Source organism: Mastigoproctus giganteus, chromosome 7 (assembly GCF_048544385.1).
Source record: "Mastigoproctus giganteus isolate SK-2022 chromosome 7, ASM4854438v1, whole genome shotgun sequence".
Lineage (NCBI taxonomy): Eukaryota > Metazoa > Arthropoda > Arachnida > Uropygi > Thelyphonidae > Mastigoproctus > Mastigoproctus giganteus.
In genome coordinates, this window is record NC_143581.1 from 10,099,489 (window position 1) to 10,121,653 (window position 22,165).

The 22,165-nt window shown below is 37.6% G+C and overlaps 1 protein-coding gene across 1 annotated transcript in view; it reads right to left on the minus strand.

Moving 5' to 3' along the window:
• The window catches only part of LOC150082492 (uncharacterized), a 75,753-nt gene extending 53,673 nt beyond the window's left edge, over positions 1–22,080 (minus strand). Inside the window, exon 1 of the mRNA XM_090377529.1 lies at positions 21,852–22,080. Within this exon, the coding sequence (XP_090233655.1) occupies positions 21,852–21,914 (63 nt within the window). The 5' untranslated portion in view covers positions 21,915–22,080. The remainder of the gene's footprint in view (positions 1–21,851) is intronic.
• Between the last annotated feature and the right edge of the window lie 85 nt (positions 22,081–22,165).

Here is a 22,165-nt window from a genome sequence, read left to right on the forward strand (position 1 = left end):
TGTCTATTTTGTTTTTTTAGGGTTTTATATTTTTCCCTTTTTTCTTGACTATTTTCTTTATTTAGGAGGTTTTTTATTTGTCTTTTCTGTCCATACATCTAAAATATCTGCTGTAATCCAAGGATTATTTGGTTTTGTTCCCAAGGTTTCTAAGGGTGTATCTTTAGTCATTTGTTTAGTTTTCTCCCATATATTTTCCACAGATGATGGGGTGCCTCCTAGCCAGGTGGGCAAGAGCAGCAGTGAGTAGCACACGCTTCTTGATTAGACCGGGGTTCGAGCCTGTGACCACCAAATACGGAGGATGCGGAAAGGTCAGGGAATGACCACTGCATATCCCTGGAGCAATATGGCCTTAGTTGCTAATGCTGCTAAAAAAAAACAAAAAAAAAAAAAAAACAGATGATGAATAGTTTATATCTTTTAATTTTTCTTGTAGTGTTTTCTTATAAATTTCCTTTATTTTTTTCTTCTTCAAATCGTGATATATTTAATGTTGCTCTATTGTTCTTTGGCTTCATATTTTTAAACTTCCATTTAACTGTTGCTGCTAGCAGTTCATGGTCGGTGTCAAAAGCTGTACTTCTAAGAGTTTTAACATTTTGAATGGATGATGTAGTCAATGCAGTTTTTTTGTATTTCCATCTGGTGATGTCCATGTATACTTATGTTTAGATCTGTGGTAGAACAGTATGTTAGCTAACAGGTCTCTAATTACTCATGTTGCCTTTTGATTCCCCTTCATGAATTGGGGATTTGCACATCTCCAGTCTATAGGGACCTCCGCTGAATCCAACAATGCTCTCATAATTATGGCTAAGGGTTTTCTTACGTCCTTTGTGGCCTTCCTTAATATAATTGGATAGATTCCAACCATTCCAGGTGATTTTTTTATGTCCTCAATAATTTCTCCTTCACTTTCCTTTCAGTTATCACAAAGTCATTTAGCCCTTCGTTAACAGTTTGAGAACATCTGGCATCCCCTTTCCTAAAGAATTTCTCATGGGTAAAATAAAAATACCTATTCAATTTGTTCACAACGTGAGCAGGGTCACCAGCAGTTAACCCACTGACATCATATGTCCCAGTGTGATTCAATCCCTTCCTTCTACTGTTTTATATAAGCACAGTAGTCTGCTGCTTTTCTTGGCATTCTTTGCTAGAGATGTCTCATAAGCTTTCCTAGCTTGTCTAACTGCCTTTACGACTCGATTACAGACTAATTTATATCTACCATAGGCTTCTGTATCACTGGATAATATGAATCCGGTGCACTTTTCTTCTCCGCCATGTGTCTTATTAGTTCAAGTGACCTCCATTTAGGTCTATACGTTGAACAGTATTTCTTTGGTATGAAAAGCCTAGTAGCTTCTTTTATCACTTCCCTAAATGCTTCCCATATAGAATTTGCTGTTGGTAAACCAACAAATTTAAAGATTCTACTGAACTCCATCTTCAGGCCTCTAAACAGATGTGAGCTACTAGTACCAAAAGTGACCACAAAGGCTAACAGGAATGCCAGGCTTTAACAATCTAGGCTATTGGTACCTAGAGTATGTTTATGAAGAACATGGCCTAAGAGAAAATAGAAACACATTGGGTAAAAGGATGACAGACCAGCTGCAGCAGATCCAAAGAATAGCCAATAACAATAACAGATATAAGCCGCTGGTATGGTTGTGATCAGTTTTAGAAATGATCAGACTACACTTGAATCTGTGTGAATTTTGGAACTTAAATCTGTGTACCCTTGTGTGAAGAAATGCTACATCCTTTATTAGACTAGACAAAGACAGTAGCAAATTTAAAATTGAGAAAGGAGTTCGACAAGGAGACACAATATCTCCGAAGTTGTTTACTGCTGCGCTTGAGGAAGCTTTCAGATGATTAGACTGGTCACAGAAAGGAGTCAATGTGAATGGAGAGTACCTAAACCATTTACAATTTTCAGATGACATTGTGGTCATAAGCCACGATCCCAAAGAATTAGAGGAAAATCTTAATCAGTTATGCAGAGTTACACTAGCATAGCTACCCTTTTTCGGGCCCATAGGCAATGAACATGTTTGGGCCCTACTTAATTAATGAAAATTGCAAAAACAGGAGACAGCCAAAGATGCCAGACCTGGGACCAGAGGAAATTGCCTTGCCTATCTACATGGTAGCAATGCCACTGCAGAATTAGTAAGGATTTTGGAGTAGCATTAGCATTAGTAGAGGCATTTGATGCAAGAAAGCAAGCTTATGCAGCATCAGACAAAAAAAAAAAAAAAAACCCACTTCACCCCTCTGTTCGTTCGAAATACCTGTCCAGCTGAGCCTTAAACTTATTTAGGCTATCAACTTCCACGACAAGGGATGGAAGTCTGTTCCACCAACCAACCACCCACTGGCTAAAGGCATATTTCTGCACGTCTATCCTACATCTGTCCTTCCTCAATTTGAATTTATGCCCTCTCAGGTGATTATTCTGAGCAAGAGGAAGAATCCCATCAACATTGGGCATGCTCAAACCATTCAAGGCTTTATACACCTCTATCAGATCACATCACTGGTGCCTAGTCTCCAGACACTGTAATTTGCAAAACTTAAGCCTTTCTTCGTAAGAGCAGCCCTTTGTTCCATTCACTAATCTTGTTACCCTTCTCTGTACTCGTTCCAGCATCTCTACATCCTTCTTGAAATGAGGCCTCCAGACCTGTATACAGTACTCTAGGTGTGGCCTGACCATTGCCTTATACAAGGGAATAATCACCTCCTTATCCATGCTAGAAAAATTCCGATATATCATTGACAATACACCATGAGCTACTCTTTCAGCCCATCAGCACTGGTCAGGAAACTTCATATCTGCCTGCACAACCACCCCCAGGTCCCTTTCATTCTCTACCACTATCAGTGTAGTACCACGGAGTTGATACGTTGCTCTGGGGTTGCTGTTTCGCATATGTAGTACTTTACATTTCTCAATGTTAAACTTCATTTGCCACCTCTCAGCCCATCTGCTCAACCTTTCCAGATCCTGTTGCAGCAGCATAGTGTCAGTAGTGTCCTTGATAACCCTGCCAACCTTTGTATCGTCTGCAAACTTGGACATTAAGCTTGATATACCATCACCAATATCATTTATAAATACAGAAAATAATAATGGACCCAACACTGAACCCTGAAGGACTCCACTAATAACATTAGTCCACAATGAGCAGAGTTCATTGATCACCACTCTCTGTCTTCTCCCCCTCAACTGCCCCTTTATCCATAGCAGCAATTTGCCTCCAATGCCACATTGCTCCAATTTGTGCAGCAGTCTTCCATGTGCAACAGTATCAAAAGCCTTTCTAAGATCCAAGTATATAATATCAAAGTTATTCCCTGCATCCAGTTCTTTTGTGAATGCATCATAGTATCCAATCAAATTGGTCAGGCAAGACTTCCCCTTAACAAAACCATGCTGTGTCCGAGCTGTAACTGAAGTCTTGTCTAGATGATCCTGCAGTGCTTCTTTAACCAGTGCCTCCATTAATTTTCCTGGAACAGAAGTTAAACTCACAGGTCTATAATTACTTGTGTCAGCCTTTGATCCTCCTTTGTGAATTGGGGTGACATTTGCACATCTCCAGTCTGTGGGTACCTCCCCTTAGCCATAATTAGGAAGTAAGCAAACCCTTAGCCATAATTATGGCTAAGGGTTTGCTTACTTCCTTTGCTGCCTCCTTTAATATAACTGGATAGATCCCATCTACCCCAGGTGCCTTTCTTGTGTTTATCTTCAACAATTTCTCCTCCACTTTACTCTCAGTTATTACAAGATTCTCTAGCTTACTGCCAGAGTTGAATACATCTCTAGCATTTCCCTCGCTGAATAACTCCTCATGTGTGAATGTCGATGCAAAATATTCATTTAGTTTGTTAGCTACCTGAGCAGGATCATCAACAGTTGACCCATCGATATCAAGTAGACCAATCTGATTCATCCCCTTCCTTCTAGAGTTTACATAAGTAAAGAACTCTTTGCTGTTTTTCTTTGCATCCCTTGCCAAAGATTTCTCGTAATCTGCCTTCGCCTGCCTAACCTCCTTTGTAACTTGGTTACAGATCAACTTGTATCTCTCCTGTTAACAAGTACAGTCCAGGCTGAAAAAATTCTACCCCTTGAGCCTTGCACAATCTTTCCAGGGCCGAATTGATCGACAAGGCTCTCATCATATACTCCTCCTATCGTGTCTGGGCAGAATTGCAGACACTTTCAAATTCAACCCTAATTCATGGCTTTTATTCAACAGTGACTAAAGATGAATATGGCAACAGACTAAAGATGAATATGGCAACAGACTAAAGTAATGATGAACAAGTATGCCACGGAAAGGGAAATAATGATTGAAGGAGCAGTAATTGAAAAGGTGGAGTCATATACTTATCTGGGACAAGTTATTAGCTGTAATAATGATAAATGGCTGGAAGTCAAGAGAAGAATAAATTTTGGATGGATAGCATTCAGGAAATATAGTCACATACTGAAGAGCAATATCCCAGTTTGTCTGAAACGTAAAATAATGAATCAATGTATATTCCCCACCATGATTTATGGAAGTGAAACTTGGGCACTCACCAAAAGAATGGAAGAGAAGCTGAGAACTACACAGCAAAGAATGGAATGAATTATAGTGGGAATCAGACTGTTAGATAAGAAGAGAAACACATGGATTAGGCAGGGAACTCAAGTAAAGGACATTCTTATCAAAACTAAAGAACTAAAATGGTCTTGGGCAGGACACATAGCTCGAAGACATGATGACAGATGGACTAAGAAAATAACAGAATGGTACCCAAGAGGAGCTAGAAGAAAACGTGAAAGACAACAACGGAGATGGACAGATAAAATTCATGAGTTTGTGGATAGTAAATGGATGACCGTCGCACAAAACAGAAGGAACTGGAAAGTTGCTGGAGAGGCCTTCATCCTGCAGTGGAGTGAAAATGGCTGATGATGATGACCCTTATGTGTACTTTACGAGTAATCAGTATTTAGTTTACATGCTTACAAGTTAGTGTGTGCAAATGCATCAGATCTGTTAGCAGCTAACTACTAAATAGTTATAAGATTGACATCATTATATGTATCTCATATTGTGAATATCTTCAACAACAAGTTTCCACAGTATTGCATTCCCTCGAATAAGTAACTTCACCATAGGAAAAGACTATTGTTACTTATTCTCAGCAGATGCCACCACCCAGACGGCACCGTTTCGGAGATGATTGGCTCCTCTTTGGTGGGTGGGCAGGCACCCTGGTGTTGCAATGATGGCAAGGCAGTTGCGAAGTATAACTCCACAATATGAGAGATGCCTGATGGTGTGTAGTAATTTGAATTATGTCGCATTTTAGGGCAAAAGCCTCAAGTTGCATAGTGAGTTAACATGCTTACAAGTTAGTACAAATGCATCAGATCTTCGCAGTTAACTGCTAAATAGTTATAAGATTGGCATCATTATTTATATCTCATATAGTGAATACCTGCTCACTACACAACTTGAGGCTTTTGCCTTAAAATGTGACATATTATAAAATGAATAGATCACTATTATTTTGCAAATAACTCCACCTTATGTATATAAACCCAGCCTAACCAGCATGAATGAGGCATATAACACTGTACCCCTCCCAAAATCATCTGTTTCTATGCAATACCTCTGGCATGTAGCCATGAAGGATTATTGCTCTTTGTATCAAGTAACATTTATTAACATTTTCAAGAATTGAAGTTGAGCAATAAAACCTCCCTCTAATATGCAAATCATGGGCTCTTCATAGATTCTAGTCCCATCACTTGTAGTGTTCTATTAACTACAACACAAACCAAAGCCTCCTAGTTGGGGTGGGGGAATCATCATCATCAGCCATTTTCAATCCACTGCAGGATGAAGGCCTCTCCAGCAACTTTCCAGTTCCTTCTGTTTTGAGCACTGGCCATCCATTTACTACCCAAAAACTCATGAATTTCATCTATCCATCTCCGCCTTTGTCTTCCAGGTTTTCTTCTAGCTCCTCTTGGGTACCATTCTGTTATTTTCTTAGTCCATCTGTCATCATGTCTTCGAGATATGTGTCCTGCCCAAGACCATTTTAGTTCTTTAGTTTTGATAAGAATGTCCTTTACTTGAGTTCCCTGCCTAATCCATGTGTTTCTCTTCTTATCTAACAGTCTGATTCCCAATATAATTCGTTCCATTCTTCGCTGTGTAGTTCTCAGCTTCCCTTCCATTGTTTTGGTGAGTGCCAAGTTTCACTTCCATAAGTCATGGTGGGGGATATACATTGGTTCATTATTTCACGTTTCAGACAAACTGGGATATTGCTCTTCAGTATGTGACTATATTTCCTGAATGCTATCCATCCAAAATTTATTCTTCTCTTGACTTCCAGCCATTTATCATTATTACAGCTAATGACTTGTCCCAGATAAGTATATGACTTCACCTTTTAAATTACTGCTTCTTCAATCATTATTTCCCTTTCCGTGGCATACTTGTTCATCATTACTTTTGTTTTAGCCATATTCATCTTTAGTCCAAAATCCTTACTAACTCTGCATAACTGATTAAGATTTTCCTCTAATTCTTTGGGGTCGTGGCTTATGACCACAATGTCATCTGTAAATCGTAAATGGTTTAGGTACTCTCCGTTCACATTGACTCCTTTCTGTGACCAGTCTAATCTTCTGAAAGCTTCCTCAAGGGCAGCAGTAAACAGCTTCGGAGATATTGTGTCTCCTTGTCGAACTCCTTTCTCGATTTTAAATTTCCTACTGTCTTTATCTAGTCTAATAAAGGAGGTAGCATTCTCATATATTTTCTTCAAAATCATAATATATGGAGTATCTATGCCTTGTCTTTCCAGTGCCCGAAACATTGCCTTATGCTGTATGGAGTCAAATGCTTTTTCATAATCCACAAATGCCAGGCATAATGGTGTTTTATATTCATTTACTTTCTCCATTAGCTGTGATATTACGTGAAGGTGATCCATAGTTGAAAATCCTGTCCTAAAGCCAGCTTGATCTTTCGGCTGATTCTCATCAAGTATTCTTTCTAATCTGTTAGTAATGACCCTTGTGAACAACTTGTAGATGTGGAATAACAAGCTAATTGGTCTATAATTTCCAATTTCTGATTTATCTCCTTTCTTATGCAGCAAAACTATAATTGCATTATTCCACTGCTTAGGCATCACACCTTTTCTAATGCACTTTGTGAAGAGCCTTGCCAGTTTTTGTGTTATGTCTCTTCCTCCCAATTTTAACAACTCTACAGTAACTTCCCCTTCCCCTGGGGCTTTCCGATTCTTCATTTTCTTCAATGCATGTTCTACATCATCAGGAAGAATATCGGGTATGTCGTATGTGTTGCTACTTTGCAATCCATCTTCCCCACTGCTGCTGGTATCATTCCCTCGCTCCTTGTATAATTCTCTATAGTAGTCTTCTGCTATTTGAATTATGCCTTCTCTGCTGTTTATAAGTACACCATTGCTTTCTTCAGTTTCAGTATCATTTGTCTTTCTGTATTACTGCTGATTTAAATCCTTTGTTTTCCCTTAATGCTCGTTCTACTTTTCTTGTGTTAAATCTTCTTATGTCCTCTCTGAGTCTCTTTCTAATGGCTTTGCATAACTCAGTATACTAAATTTTCTCCCTGTCAGTGTTTTTCTTGCTCTTCATTTGTCGTCTTCGGTTCATCATGACAAATGTTTCTTGACTAATTTTTTCTTCTTTGGATTTCTGTTTCCCTATAGGTTTCTTGGGCTTTATCACTTTCAGAAAGTTGTAATATTCCTCGTCGATATCTTGATGCTGAGCAGCCTGCAGAAGCTCAAACTTGTTCTTAAGTTCCAGTACATACTGCTTTTTCTCCTCCTCTGTTATCTCAAAGACCTTTGTATTATTTACTCAAGTCAGTTTTTTCCTTTCCTTTCCTACATTTATATCAAGTGTACATTTTACCATTCTGTGATCACTTCCAACATTTACCCTATTCAGGACGGTAACATCATTCACAATATATCTTCTTGGGGATAAACAATGGTTTATCACACTGTTTTTTTTTTTTTTTTTTTTTCATAAGAGTCTACCAAATTTGCATACTGACAGCACTCAATTTATTTTAAGTACAAAGGTTAAATTCAATTTTGGATCAACAATCAATAATACAATTGTAATGTCCACTTACTGAAGAGCTTTAGAAAAAAAAATAATTAAAAATATCCCTCCCCTAATTAACATATATCATTTACTGAAAATACAAATAAAAAAATGATCTTTTCGAAATACAAAAAAAAAAAAAAAAAAAAAAAAAATGAAGTACACGCAGTCCTCAGAAATAAAGCTAGTTACATTCCTAAAAAAAAAAAGGTGCAATAAAGTAAAACCAATATTCCTATGGAAACAAACGATATAATAGGGAATTGTATTTCTGATGTGCATAATGTAAAAATTTGTGATATTCGAAATTATAATGATTAATCACAATCAACAAATAAATAATTACTTAAATCAAAAGACGATGATCCTTGAGGGCATCACAGACATTCTCTAAGGTATGACAAGCTGGGTTTGCTACCTGGGAGTATAACATGCTGATGGAACTAATACTCAGGTGGCACTCAAGTCAAGGAGACCTAAATCTGAAGTCTGGTCAGACTGTAACAGCCAAGCCTCTGCTTACACCTTCAGGATGATGGGACTGTTAGTAACCCTGGGTATAACTTCCATGAGAAAGTCCTGAAATACATCACCTAGTGCACTGGTCCAAACCACTGTAAGCAGGGGTCAAAGTGTGGCACCCACATCACAGAGAAGAATGCTGCATCTGTGTTACCAGGCAATACTAGGTCTCATCAACCAGTGCAATACCACCACTTTGTTTATTGGAGGCGTGAAGTGGTTGAACATATGATTAGTCTCCAGAGCAAAGCTCTGGCAATCCCCATCTCTTCCAATCACAGTATGATTCATGTCTTTTGAGGTTATGATGGAAATCATGGCAAGATCCAATCTTCCTTGCATTTTGAGGGTAAAGATCTAAAACGGTGTTTGCAAGCTGGCTGCCAGATAGTCCACTGGACCAAACCTATTGGTAATTCTCTAGGAGGCTTCCAAATCAGCTAGTGTATAATCCTGTTGCCAATCTTCCTTGCATTTTGAGGGTACAGCTCTAAAATGGTGTTTGCAAGCCGTTGCAAGACAATCCATAGGACCGAACCTATTGGTAACTCTCTAGGAGTCTTCCAGATCAGCTAGTGTATAATCTTGCTGTCTGCTCTACCAGACAGTGACTGAGGAAGTCTGGGTAGTGTGTATACAGACAGCACTATCGAGGCCATGTTATATCAAGGAGCTGAGTATATTCTTGCCATGTGTTAGCCATATCCAAAAATTGCATTACTTCTTACAGCATTTCCACCCACCTTTTCTTACTACTGAATACATCATAAATTGTCAAACTAATAGAACAAACTTATCTGCAAAAAGATTTAAACCTTTCACAAATATGCATGATCTCAATTCTGCCAAACCTCATGTACTTTTCTTGAACGAATCTCAGTTATTGGTTGATTCAACAACTGCTCAACACAGTTGTCCGAATTATTTGTTGTATGATTCCTTTTGCTTCAAAGGTGGTACTTGTGCATATGACTGTTCTGATAGTCCATCAGAGACAGCAATTTGGAATCTCCTCTTTTTTGATCTTCTCTGGATTAAAATCTCTCTACCACATTCATCTGTTACCTCAATCATTCTCCCAACTCCACTAATCATTTGGAACTCTCTTTGACTTCCTCTTTTTGAAAATTGACTTTCTCCAGTCCAACTTTCCTAACAGTGAGGTAATTTTTCTTGGTGATTTTAATGTTTACAACTCCAGCTGGATTCCATTTTCTAGTCACAGATGCAGAGACTTTTGCAATTACTAATGACCTCGCAAAGATTGTTCATTTCCTTACATGAATACCAGACAATCCTAATCACGTAGCCAACACACTTGATCTTTTTAGTATAAACAACCCTTCTAAGTACACGAGGTAAGTGGTCATGTCATCAAGGCATCTCAGATCACAACTCGGTGATGGTCTCTTCTCCAATGGAGCCTTTCTCTCCTGGTCATTCTGAACCTTGTTTTTTTGGCATTACAAGAATGCAAAATGGGATGATCAGCGATATTTCTTTTCTTCTTCTTTTCCTTGATCTCCTGATGCCAACGTTTGCTCAGATCATGTCAGTGAAATTCTTCTTGTAGGGATGAAATCCTTCATTTCACACTCCACCTTAAAACCTTGTCCTTTATCTTAACTTTGGTTTTCCAATAAATGTGCTAAGGCTGTTCAAAATAAGAAATCTCTAGGTTCATTGTCTGCCTAAACAAAAGCTTGCAACAATTGCAAAGTAGTTATTAATCAGTCCAAACCAAATTTTGAACAAGCTAAGAGTACAAAACTTGCTTCTTGTCCAAATGCTAGTCAAGCATTCTGGTCTCCTGCCAAAGCTAATGGCTGCAACTTTTGTCCTTCTCCATTCCCATTTCTATCAAAAACAGATGGTTCAGTTGCCACTTTAGACAAAGATAAAGGTGACAAAAAAAGACAACAGGTCACTGTTGGAATCCTATTTTTCTTCCAATTCGTATATTAATGATCTTGGTAAACCTCCTACCATTTCCAGCTACTGTCATCTACCGTCAAAAAGATGTCAGAAGGATTTTGAACAATGTTGATGCTAAGAAAGCTCCAAGTTCTGATGGTATTTTTCTATTCTGTGTCACCTTTTTTCACTTTCTTATTCCAAAAGTAAAACACAAATGGCATAGAGGAGAGAGAGAGAGAGAGGTGGAGATAGCTCAGCAGAGGTACAAACCAGTCATATGACTGAATTAGTGGATGGATGGATGAATGATTCCAAAGATGTTTTCCCCTTCTGCTTGGAAATTGGCTCATATTCAGACAGTTTCTAAAAAGGGTGACAAACCCTTCCCATCCAATTATCATCCCACTGCACTTACTTCTACGCTTTCTCACGTAATGAAATCAATTAACTGCAAACTCTTAAACTATCTAGAAACCTTCCATCTGATCAATGATTGTCAGTATGGATTCCATCAGTGTCGATCCACTGGTGATACTCTGACTTATGTTACCCATCTATGGACAAATTCAATGGAAACGATTGGTGAAACCCAAGCAGTTGCTTGACATTTCAAAGGATTCTCATCATGTTTGGCATAAATGTCTTCTAAATAAGCTTCCACCTTATAGTTTGCCAAATGTATTTTTTTTTTTTTTTTTTTTGTAATTGGACATCCAGTTTTCTCTCTGACTGCTCACTGCAGGTAATGGTACACGACTCTCTGTCTTGTTCGTTTGTTTATTTGGTTTTTAGGAGCATTAGCAACTAAGACCATATTGCTCCGGGGATATGCGGTGGTCATTCCCTGACCTTTCCGCATCCTCCGTATTTGGTGGTCATGAGCTCGAACCCCGGTCTAATCAAGAAGCGTGTACTACGGAGGAGGCCTCTCTCTCTCTGTCTTGTAACTTCTCCACTAATGCTAGTGTTCCCCAAGGTTCAGTTCTTTCTCCCACTCTTTCCCACTCGTATATTAATGACCTTCCATTGAATGGGAATCCTATCCATAGTTTTCCTGATGATAGCACATTGCATTCCACCTTCCAGTTTGAGAAACCTTGCCCTGCACAAACAGCTTTAACTTATAGAATATCCACTACCAATTTCTTACATGCTGATCTCCAGTGGGGTAAAGATAATCTCTCTCTTGGCATAAGCACATCACAAATATTGCTTCATCTGCATCTAAAAAACAGGGTTTTCTCTTCACTCTGCATTACCTTTCTTCCAAACAGATGTTCACTCTGTACAAATCAAAAATCCAACCTACCGTGGAATACTGTTCCCACATCTAGGGTGGTGTCCCCAAACCTGTCAGGCTTCTAGATTCCATTCAAAAGAGGGCAGTGAGGTTATTTAATGACTCATCTGTAACAGAGTCTCTCCACGCCCAATCTCATAGACATTCTGTCTGCTGCATACCTTTTCTATACATACTTCCACGGGCACTGTTCTTTAGAATTGGCATCTATAATTCCCGCTATTTCCTCTCCAAAGCAGTCCTAATACATGCCGCAACCGATCAGCATCATTTTACTATGCAATTCCAAACATTTTTTCTTCCTCATTTATTCATTCAACTTTTGTTTTCTGGAACAACAGTTTCTAATGTCAACAAGTATGTTCTTTCATCTTCTCAACCTTCAGCCCATACACCATACTAAGTGTAAAGTGTGTTAGTTGTCTGACAGCACCAGGGGTTTCCCCCATCTCCGCATTGTATTCTTTGTGAGTGACACAGAACTCTGTGGAGGCCAGAGATTTATCCATACTAGGTTCTAATACCTCTCATGTTTAGGGGTTTCATAAAAGAAAAAAGAAAAAAGAAAAGATGTGTAGAAGAAGTTTGCCTTTGGCCAACAGATGGTTGATTGCTGAACATGCTTCCATACATTTTTGTGGAAGTGGATAGTTTGAATGAATTCAAAGAAGAACTAGAAAAACTATTGGATGGGAGTGGATAGGTGAAATGATTTTTTTTTTTTTGCTGATGCTGTTTTTGCTTGCTTTCTTACATCATTTGCCACTATTAATACTAAAACACACTTTGCATTATTTTGTGAAAAGTGAGTTTGCTCACCCCCTGTCCCAGAGTAAAGGCAACACATACAGGATTCAATACAGAAATGTTGCCAATTATTAAATAGTTTTAGTGCGGGACTAACAAATGTAATACTTTTCACACAATAAAATTCATTAATAACAGCAACTTGTGGTTTAATTATTCAGATTTAATTAATCATTATAAAGAGTTTACAAAATTCATTGTGACTGCATGCATATTCAATTATAACTAGACATCAGCCATCTTTTCAACACCATAGTCAACAATGGGCAGTGCAAGGGATCAACACCCACAACTTCCTTACTTGTGGTCATGCATAAGAACTGACCACAGCTAGTCAAAAAGCCAATTACAAACATCTGATAACTCTATGGTAAAGGCTTGCTGGAAAAGAGGTTATTGAAATATTCACAGCAACCAAGTAATGTTGTTCTCTCTACATATTACTTTACAAATCTTTTAATTCTGTTAATATATGTCAGTGTTTTAACAATTGCTGTTATTTTATATTTTTCAGTATTTGTGATAAGAAAATAATTTCACTCAGCAACCACGTTATAAACTAAATGTTGAGATGCGAAAATCAGTTAGCGCCATCAATTACAAAAGTTATTTTATTTCTAATATTAAAAATAGCAAGAACTTCTTTTTAAGAGAAGCTCTTGCTATTCAAAAGTTATTTCTTAAATAGCATGCCACTACAAATACAGAAAACTAAAATTCATTTTACAAAATAAAATTCTTCCATGTACCTTTCTTTGCTCACAAATATTCTTCTAACTGGTTATACAATATTTCCTGTTTTCATTACAATATACTGTGAATTAAGATAAATTTTTTTTTTGTTTTAACAGAACCAGGCAAGGAATAGCATTTGTATTTTTTCTAGGCAATTCCCATGTGAGGTCTGTGATAAACCAGAAACAGGGTCTAATCTGAAAAAAATGCACTTCACATGTCATGAAAGCAAGTGGGTTTCAATCAGGGGATCAGTAACCTTAAAAATTCTTCAACACAATGAAAACTTTATTATTTCTTTCTCTCATTTATATTCATTTAACTTTTTTTTTTTTTTTGATAATTAAGAAATCAATTTGGACTGTTTTCAATTCAGTAAAAAAGCTAAATATTAAGGTATTCCTTGAGTTGCATGATGCGTAGGTAAACTGTGTTGTTTGAAAGTAGCAAAGCACTCATAACTTAAGTTTGTATTATTATATTTATTTCTGAATTGGAAATATGTGCATAATGGAGTCAAATGTTTCATGGTATTTTCTTATCACTGTTTCAATGACTGTAAAGACAGAAACTAAGAGTTATTATTATGGAATTGTTAAATTTGTTTTACTTTAATAGAATTAAAAGTTAAAGTAAATCAAACTTCGATCTAATTCACATAATTTTGTTTTAACGTTAATTTTATTTAGTAAATAATAATACGTATATGCTTTTTTAAAAATTCCATAATATAAAGCTTAGTCTTTGAAGTAGTAATGGCATGTGATGCAAGAAAGCAAGTGTATGAGCTTATGCAGCATCAGCTAAAAAAAAAAAAAAAAAAAAATCACACCATTCCTTCCAAATGTCTGTCCAGTTTCTCATTAAATTTATTTAATCTATCAACTTCCATGACAGATGGAAGTTTGTTCCAGCAATTAACCACCCGCTAAAGGCAAATTTCCGCACATCTATTCTACATCTGTCTTTTCTTAATTTGAATTTATGGCCCCTTAGGTTCGTAATCTGAACAAGTGGAAGGATCCCATCAGAATTCAGCGTGATCAAACCATTCAAGGCCTTACACACCTCAATCAGATCACCGCACAAGTGCCTAGTCTCCAGCCACTGCAATTTGCAGAACTTAAGCCTCTCTTGGTAAGAGGATCCCTTCATTCCCCTCACCAATCTTGTTGCCTTTCTCTGTACACGCTCAAGCCAATTTACATCCTTCCTAAAATGAGGCCTCCAGACCGCAAGGCGTGGCCTGACCATTGCTTTATGATTACAGAGGGACAATCATCTCCTTTTCCCTGCTATCAAAATTTGACAAAACCCCATGACCTACCCTAGCAGCCTGTCTGCATTGCTCAAAAAACTTCATATCTGACTGCACAATTACTCCCAGGTCTTTTTCATTTTCTACCACCTTAAGTGTAGTACCACACAGTGGGTACGTTTCTCTGGGGTTACTTCTACCCATATGCAGTACTTTGCATTTGTCAAGATTAAACTTCAGTTGCCACTTCTTAGCCCATCTGCCCAAATTTTCTAGATTCTGTTGCAGTAGCACAATGCCATTACTGTCATTAACAACCCTGCCAACCTTTGTATCATCTGCAAACTTCGACACTAAGCCTGATATACCTTCATCAATATCATTGATAAATATACAAAACAACAATGGACCCAACACCGAACCTTGTGGGACTCCACTAATAACATTAGTAAACGAAGAGCAGCACCCATTGATTACCACCCTCTGTCTTCTCCCACTCAACCATCCTTTTATCCATTGTAGCAACTTACCCTTAATACCATTCTGCTCCAATTTGTACAATAGTTTTCCATGCTCAACAGTGTCAAAAGCTTTCCTGAAATCCAAATATATGATATCAAAATTATTTTTTGCATCCAGTTCCTTTGTAACCACATCATAATATCCTATCAAATTTGTCAGACAAGACTTTCCCTTAACAAACCCATGCTGTGTCTGAATTATTGCTGCAGTCTTGCCTAGATGATCCTGCAATGCATCTTTAACCAGTGACTCCATTATTTTACCTGGAACAGAAGTTAAACTAACTGGTCTGTAATTACTCATGTCATCCTTCGATCCCCCTTTGTGAATTGGGGATACATTTGCGCATCTCCAGTCCATGGGGACCTCCCCTGAGTCCAAGGATGCTCTCATAATTATGGCTAAGGGTTTGCTTAGTTGCTTTGCCGCCTCCTTTGGCTGCAATAGCCTAGTGGTCAGGCGCACGGGTGCATAAGTACACGTGCCTTGCGTGACCGGGGTTCAAGCCCGTGACTGCTGAATACAGTGCTGTTTCTTGTATTCTGTCTATCTTGTGAACTCCTCTGATCATTTGGTCGTCCCGGAGTATAAAGAGAAAATTTATTTATTTATTTATTATTATTAATATAACTGGATAGATCCCATCCACCCCAGGTGCCTTTCTTATGTTTAACTTCAACAATTTCTCCTCCACTTTGCTCTCAGTTATTACAAAATCATTAAGCACCCTGCTACAATTTGATAGCCTTCTGCCATTTTCAAACCTTAATAACTCCTCATGTGTGAATGTAGATGCAAAATATTCATTCAGTTTGTTTGCTATCTGAGCAGGATCATCAATATTTGAAGTGGTAAGAAAATACCATGAAAAGTAGATTCCATTATGTAGACATTTCCAATTCAGAAATAAACATAATACCAATGTACATTTTGAGTGCTTTATTATCTTCAAACAGCTAAAATTTAATTTTTTATAATAAAAACAAAAAGGGATACCTCACAACAGATTCCACCAAGCATCTGTGTTAAATTGAGGGCATGAGTGACAGAAGGTTGACAGTGGATAGAATTCCAGTCCTCCCCACACTGGGTGGAAAAGATCTAACTTTGAATCCTATCAACAATATGAAGAATTTTTCTGGGCCTTCTTTCATAACAACACAGAGTTAGTTTCTCTCAGGCATGGTTCCCTCCCTGAAAACTAAGACTTTTCAACCAGAAAACAGGCAAATCAACTATAGAACATATGCATTTTTATAAAAATTATATATGGCGCAATATGGCCTACAATGAATAAAAACGATGACAGAAGATTAAGATATAGCCATGTGGCATTCATATACACAAGCACATTTGTCATTAAGAATTCATACAAAAATAGGGTGACATTTGCTTATTCAGTAAATTCTAAAGTTAGCATGAGTTGCCCTTACAAATTATAGTTGTCTCATCATTCGGTACTTGTGTGAGCCATTGACCAGTTCTGCATCACTTTAGAACAGCAGAGACCAAAGAAATTGCCCAGTGTGGGCATTACTGGAAAATGTCATTAAATCTATGATTAATTTTTTTCATAATCAACTTAATGACACACAAATGATAAATTTAATTCTACACATCCAAGCTTGTTGCTGGCAACATCATCAGTCAACTACATGACAAGTTATTATGGTGGCAAAAAGAAAATTAGCAAGATTTGTTATTGCATATACAATCTTTATAATTACTCCTTATTAATAGTTAATTTTTTTAATAAGAAAGTACAGGGGTTGCACAAAATAATGGAAATGCCTGTAATAACAGTTAGAATTAGCAGTGGCAAATGATGAAAAACCACCTTATACAGCATCAGCCAAAAAAAAAAAAAAAAAAAAACATCTCATTTCATTTATTCATTTTCTCCAATAGTTTGTCTAGGTCTGACTTGAATCTATTTAGGCTATCAACTTCCACAACAACAGATGGTTATTTATTTATTTATTATTTGGTTTTTTTCAGGAGCATTAGCAACTAAGGCCATATTGCTCCGGGTATATGCGGTGGTCATTTCCGCATCCTCCGTATTTGGTGGTCACGGGTTCGAACCCCGGTCTAATCAAGAAGCGTGTGCTACACACTGCTGCTCCTGCCCACCTGGCTACGGAGGCGCCACAACAGATGGAAATTTGTTCCATCAATCAACTACCCACAGGCTAAAAGCAAACTTCCATACATCTATTCTGCAACTGCCCTTCCTCAATTTGAATTTGTGCCCCCTCATGTTTGATCTAAGCAAGAGGAAGAATTCCATCAGCATTAAGCTTGCTCAATAAATTCAAAGCCTTAAACATCTCAATCAGATCACTTTGCAGGTACCATCTCCAGATGCTGCAATTTGCAGAACTGAAGCCTTCCTTGGTAAAAGCATCCCTTTGCTCCCCTCACCAATCTTCCCTTCTCTATACTCATTCCAGCAGCTCCACATCCTTCCTAAAGTGAGGCCTCCTAGACCTGTATGCAGTATCACGGTGTGGCCTGAGGTGTGTCACCTCCTTATCCTTGCTAGCAAAATTTTTGTATATTATTGAAAAAACCCATGAGCTATCCTGACAGCCTGTCTGCATTACTCAGAGAACTTCATATCTGACTGCAAAATTACCTGCAGGTCTTTTTCATTTTCTAATACCCTAAGTGTAGTACCACACAGTTGGTACATTACTCTGGGGTTACTGCTACCCATATGCAGTACTTTCCATTTATCAAGGTTAAACTTTAATTGCCATTTCACAGCCCATCTGTCTAACTTTTCTGGATACTGTTGCAATAGCATACTGTCATTACTGTCACACTACTCCAATCCATACTACAACAGTCTTTTACGTGCAACAGTACCAAAAGGCTTCTTGAAATCCAAGTACATAACATCAAAATTATTTTTTACATCCAGTTCCTTTGTGACCACATCATAGTATCCAATCAAATTGGCCAAACAAGATTTCTCCTTAATTAACAAAAACCCATGCTGGGTCTGAAGTATAATTGCAGCCTTAATGATCTGCATTACCTCTTTTACCTGTGACTTAACAAACTGAACAAGATCATCAACAGTTAAATCCTCGATATTGAATGGACCAATTTGATTCATTCCTTTCCTTCTAGAGTTTACATAAGTAAAGAAGTCTTTGTGGTTTGTCTTTGCATCTGTCGCCAAAGATTTCTCATAGGCCGAGCAAGCGAAGGCTTGCTCGACATCCTTTGTGACTTGATTACAGACTAGCTTATATCTACCATATGCTTCTGTGTCATCCGATAATTTATATGCATCCAATGCATTTTTCTTCTCTGCCAAGAGTCTCATCAGTTTATCTGACATCCATTTAGGCCTACACCTTGAAGAGTATTTCTTAGTTGGTCTGAAAAGCCTAGTAGCTTCTATGATTAATTCCTTGAACACTTCTCATATAGGGTTTGCTGATGGCACCATCATCAGTTGGTCCCACTGTACAGAATTTAAAAACTGCCCAAGATAGTTTTTAAATTCTATATTACCTTTACGAAAGCAAAAAACTCTCCCTCTTAATGGTAGTTATATCTTTAAGTAAATCCCAAATCAATACACTATAATCACTCCCAACTAGTGGTTATCTGCAGGTCCTTAATGCATGAATAATTGCTCCTGATAATCAATCAAAAGTTTTACTCCCTCTTGTTACCTCTCTAACATGCTTCTGTAGAAAACAGACATACAATTAATTCACAAAAGTCTTGCTAATCTGTGAGCAACAAACCCACAAGTTCCTGTCAATATCTAGAAAGTTAAAATCCCCCATTATAAGACATTCTGATTTACTGGCCCACTCAATTTCTATGTACAGCTGTTTGTTGCACTCATCAGTCATTAGGCCTATCACACACTAGTACTCTCATTTTTGCTTTCCCAGTGTTATGTCACACCAAACACACTCAACATTGCACTGGCCACACATATGAACTGGATGCATTTCTTTAGATTTTGTTTCTTAACTAACAGCATGACCCTCCTCCCTTTCTATTCTTTCTGTACACATTGTACTCCCATATTCAAATTCTCTATCCCTTATATCTGTGTGATACAGCTTTGAAATCCTAACATCTTGATCAGAAAATTCAAATTCATTAAATTTATTTACTATGCTCCTAGCATTGGTCCACATGCAAATATACATGCATCTGTTCTAACTCTCAGTTACCTTAACACAGCCTAAGTATTTACTTGTTCTATGATGACTCCCAGCAGTCCTGGAAATTCCCAGCACCTTCTTTCAAGGAAACAGTTACAGCCACGCATTAAGTTGGGCTGCCTTTTGCTTTAAAAATGGCTAATATTATACATGGAATGGATTCAAATAAATCTTGAACTGTCTTAAATGGAATACTGGACCATTCTTCATGGAGAAACATTTCTGCTTCTAATTCTCCTCTCCAAATATGCCCATAGTGGCTCAATAATGTTCAAGCCTGGTGATTGTGCAGGCCATGAAAGATGCTTAGCCCCAGTTTTATGCTCCTTAAACCAAGATTTGATATATCTGGCTGTATGGATTGGAGCATTATCATCTTGAAACATGGCATCATTTGTGGGAAACAATTTTTTTGCACAATGGGATGAACCTGGCTACTCAGAATATCAAGGTAATCAGTGGTGGTAATTCACCCATTCAGGGTCATGACAGGACCTAAAGAATAACAAGATATTGCTGCCAAACTATTGTTGATCCTTCTTGATGTTTGACAGTTAACACAAGACAGTCAGGTTGATACACTTCCTTTGGCATTCACCAAACAAATTCTCCCTGATGTTGGATAAAGTGTGAATGATGAATTCATCTGAAAATATGTTTCCAATCATAAAAGTGTCCTATTTTTTGTCTTTAAACCATTGCATCCTCTTTTTATCATTCACTAATGAGGTGGTTTGCCAATAGTGACTCTGCCATAAATTTCAGCTTTATGAAATTCTCACTGAGCTGTTTTGCTAGAAACTGGATCGCTGAGGTTCACATAAGTTCTGTTATTTTTGAGGCAGCAGTTTCATGTTTTTGGGCTGCAATCATTTTCGGCAGTCTCTTTCAGTCAGCTTCAATTTTCTGCCACAGTCTGTTTTTCCATACTTGGTGAGTGTTTATATCACTTTACACACCTTGCTAGCCCGGTTGGCCCATATTATGCATGAATTTAAAACTGGTATTACAGTACATGACAACATTCCTTTGATTTTGTTTATTGAGATTTGTTTATTTACATTCTTAACCAATATAATTACCTTTTCTTTCTATACATAAAATAATTTTCCTCCTAGTGATATTTATTCAGCCAATGGGAGAAGGGGATGCGGGTCATGTGGTAATACATAACAAATACTAAAATACGTAACAGAAGCTTCTGTTTTGGCGTGGTCATGCTAGATAAACCTCGTGCACACACTTTGTTTATCTAGCATGACCACATGGTACCATTCTTGATTTCCATATGTAATATATTTATGTATTCATAGTTGAGGAAGAGACACACACACACAGTGTCGAAAACTTCTGTAAGTATCGTATTTTATTTTATCAAAAGAAGCAAGAGCAGGGGGTGAAGCCCCCCTAGTAGTCATTATAAATATTTGTTGATGTAAATAAGTTACATTGTTAATGCTTAATATTCATTGAAAGGTGGGTGTCATTTATAAGCTGGGTCATCCAAAGTTGTCATAACCCAGACAACTAGAACGACTCCTTTTGGCATCACTAATCCTGCAACTTGAAAATCAAAACTTGCGCAAGGGCCTTTATCCTCCAAACCAGATGCTAATTATCTCTTAACCACCAACTACGTGCTTGTTAGTACCAAATTAACATCCAACCCAGATGCAGCTTGAAGCCAAATTAAGCTCCTATTCAAGATACAGAACACAAATACCTTTACATTTGGAATGAAGGATTCATTTGTCTTATTGTTCAACAGCAGTCAGCATGTCAGACTGTTGATAAGTAAAATTAAATATTTATATCACATATAGCTTAGTTTATTAGTCAACAAAAAGAGAAACTAAGGAAGTTTTTTTTTTTTTTTTTTTTAATAGGAGCCTTAATAGTTTTTCCAGCGCTTTAAAATATATTTTTTTCTGAATCATGGCATTATCCTTGCACACCATATTAAAAGAACATCTCATGCTGTTTGGATGGCAGTTTAATGAAAACGTGTAAATTGAAGAATTTAACTGAATTGTTTACACACACCTACACATTACTGTAATGTAGACATTTAGACAAAACCGTGCTGTTGAACAGTATCTACTGAAAACACTGAATCTAATACCTGAGTAGTTTATATTTAGAATTCTTGAAATAAGGTCACTGTAGATATCAGTAGTGTAGCTACCCTTTTTCGGGCCAGGAGGCAAAGAACATGTTCGGGCCCCTACTTAATTAAGGAAAATTGCATAAAGAGGAGACAGCCAAAGACGCCGGGCCCCTAAAGGGCCCGGGCCAGGAGGAAATTGCCTTGCCTGCCTACATGGTAGCTACGGCACAGTGTAGATATTAAAACACACCGCTTGATATGATGTGGTGTCAATCGTTACTTACTTTCTGTATCTGAGCTGGATTTGGTGGTCTTCCTTTTTGATGTGGAACGAATGCAACGGACATTTTATCGTTTGATTACAAGACAGGGAACTAAACTAAGTAAATTAAAATTAATATAGATTAAATACGTAAGTAATTATTTATTTTACGTTAATTCTCTTCGAAAAACCAAATGAATGTTTTGTTAGAGGAAGAATTCACAGGATATTTCGCAAAACATATCACAAGACTACATCACACTCAGAATATTATTTAGCTCGCCCTCTGTAGGTTGTTCTGGAAAATAATAAAGACAAAAGCAACCATTGGAATTA